The following is a 2,940-nucleotide window of genomic DNA, read 5'->3' on the forward strand; positions in this document are numbered from 1 at the left end:
TAGCAGAGGTGAGTGGAAGTGTAGCTCCATCAATCCTGGAGACCAGGGTTAAAGAGGTGCTGGAATATTTTAATACTGAATAAAAAATATCATCACCCAGAAATACTGTGATTTTTTGCAGATGGACCATATACCTACAAACCAAGCTAAATCAACTGAAAGAATGAGCAACATAACAGAATTCGTCCTGATGGGCCTGACTCACAATCCAGAACTGCAGAAATTCTTCTTTGTTGTGTTTTTAATCACCTATTTTGTCACATTGGCAGGTAACCTGCTCATCCCGGTCATCATCTTCATCAGCCCCACCCTGGGTTCTCCCATGTACTTTTTTCTGTCTTATTTGTCCATTATAGATGGTTTCTACTCTTCTTCCACAGGACCCAAAATGATCTTTAACTTGATCTCTGAGAAGAACACAATATCCTTCAGTGGCTGCATGACTCAGGTCTTTGCTGAACATTTCTTTGCTGCAGCTGAGATCATCTTGTTAATTGTCATGGCCTGGGACTGCTATGTAGCCATCTGCAAGCCCTTGCACTATACAACCATCATGAGCCCACCTATGTGTGGATTCTTGGTGGGGATGGCTTGGATTTTGGGATTTGTTCATGGAGGGGTTCAGATTTTGTTCATGGCCCAGTTACCATTCTGTGGTCCCAATGTCATTGACCACTTTATCTGTGACTTAATGCCTCTTCTGGAGCTGGCCTGCACAGACACGTACACTTTGGGACCCCTGATTGCTGGAAACAGTGGGTCACTGTGTTTGCTCACTTTTTCTATGCTGCTTGCTTCCTATGTCATTATACTGTGCTCCCTGAGGACTCACAGCTCTGAAGGGCGTCGCAAAGCCCTGTCTACCTGTGCCTCTCACATCACTGTTACCATCTTATTCTTTGTACCTTGTTCATACTTGTACCTCAGACCCCTGACCTCCACCCCTGCTGACAAGGCTGTGACTGTGTTTTGTACCCTAGTAACACCTATGTTGAACCCTTTAATTTACACCCTCAGAAATGAAGAAATGAAAAATGTCATGAAGAAGCTCTGGGGGCAAATAATGAAAACTGATGATAAATAAATCTTGTGATTTGAGTATTTAATCAAGAATATCTAGTGATATTTTATAGAGATTTATTGCCCTTCTTAGTTGATGAAACATGGAACAGTCGATTATCCTGTCTGCCTGCATCAATGTTTATTTGGAGCACATGGAGCAGGCTGGGCTGACACACTCCTTAAGGCACAGCAGGAACAGCATCAAGAGCCAGTGATAGTTTTAGGAGCCCCTGAAATGCTAAATTTCTTTAAAAATTAAAAATTAAAAATGAATATGATCTAAGTTCAACTTGGATTTGTCTTTATACCAATTCACTCATAAAATGTCATTTTTAATATATTTTATGGAAGAAAGAACCCACAAGGGCAAAAGTACCAAGGACTCACAAAAGTTCTATTATTGTCCTGATTGGAGATATGAGACAGATCAACAGCAACATTCTTGACACCTTTCATACCCAGCACTACACCTAGAATAAAGTTTTATTTAAAAAGAGGAAAACTAACTACATTCAAGTATGAAAGGATTTTAGAACAGTACGGAAAGAGTCTTCAGGAAGTACTTTCAGCAAAATATACTTTTTTATCTTTCCAAGTTCAAGAGGTTTATAAAATGTCCACCTACTACAGCAATAGAAAACTTTTTACTTACTACAGTCACAAAAAGAGAGTATTTTCCTGAAAACTCACTTTTAAAAACTTATATCTTCACCACTCCCTGTAGCACATAATTATGTACAAAAAGAATTAGAAGCTGAATTAGAAGATGCAATTAGAGACAACAATCACAGTAATACATTGAACTTTTAGAAAACTAGTAGGTGGAAAAGGGGAGGGGAGGGGAGAGGGTGGGGGACTAACGAGGAATTGGCCAACAGTCACCAAGAGTGACTGCTATGTAATGATGAATAAGCTGCATGTCCTGATCTAACCACCACACATTCTACGCAATTAATGAAAATCAGCACTGTACCCCACGTGTGTATAATAAAAAACAAAAAAGAAAATCGAAAAACTGAAAAATAAGATCTATATATTTATTGTATACAACATGATATTTTGAAATACATAAACATTGTAGAATGGTTAAATCGAGCTAATTAACATATGCATTACATCACATAGTTATCATTTTTGAGATGAGAACACTTACAATCTGCTCTCTCAGCATTTTTCAAGATACGATATTGTTATTAACTATAGTCACCATGTTTTGCAACAGATCCCTTGAACTCGTTTCTCCCATGTAACTGTAATTTCATATCCTTTGACCAACCCCTTGGAGGCAGAAAATTTCTGACCTTAATTTATTTCTATCCATAATTTTTTAAGCCCCAAACTGTAGAACTTACCTCTGTTTAAAATATTTTATTATTTGAACATCATGTTGACCCTACTCACAGCATGCTGTGAGCATCAATAAAGCAATGATAGTGTTTATAATTATAATAGCTATTTTTATTTGAGTGTTTACTATGTGCAAAGTGCTTTTTACTCTTTCTGTTATTTCTCACTACAGTCCTATAAGTGCAATAATAGTGATATCACCATTTCGTAAATTAGGAAACTAAGGAATGGAGAGGTTAATTATATTGTTGAAGTTTAATTAGCTAAATTTGGCTGAATGAGATTTCAAATCTAAGCCTGTCGTACCCAAACCTTTGGTACTTTGCCAAATCCTGCTCTGCTTCCCCTTTATATAAACAAACAAGTTTATTTATTAGATCTCTCTTTAATTTCTTATGCTGTCTTTGAAATTCTCTTCTTGAAACCCTTTGACCTACTTTTTCAATTTTTATTTTTTATATGATTTTTGTACTAATTTGCAGGTGGACTTGCTTTCACGGACAGTCCAGGCTAAAAATGTTGAGTCTGCAA

At 37.1% G+C, this 2,940-nt stretch overlaps 1 protein-coding gene across 1 annotated transcript; it reads left to right on the forward strand.

Moving 5' to 3' along the window:
* The first annotated feature begins 163 nt into the window (after positions 1 to 163).
* Positions 164 to 1,084, forward strand: LOC103610497 (olfactory receptor 4C45-like). The gene has a single exon (XM_008594654.1). It carries the CDS (start codon positions 164 to 166, stop codon positions 1,082 to 1,084), a length of 921 nt encoding a protein of 306 aa, XP_008592876.1.
* Positions 1,085 to 2,940: the final 1,856 nt, after the last annotated feature.

The sequence above is a fragment of the Galeopterus variegatus genome, unplaced genomic scaffold (genome assembly GCF_000696425.1).
Source record: "Galeopterus variegatus unplaced genomic scaffold, G_variegatus-3.0.2 Scaffold11240, whole genome shotgun sequence".
In the NCBI taxonomy this organism is placed as follows: Eukaryota; Metazoa; Chordata; class Mammalia; order Dermoptera; family Cynocephalidae; genus Galeopterus; species Galeopterus variegatus.

Excerpts from the sequence above, each read along its gene's own strand:
- LOC103610497 (XM_008594654.1), top strand. The coding sequence starts at position 164 with ATGAGCAACATAACAGAATTCGTCCTGATGGGCCTGACTCACAATCCA.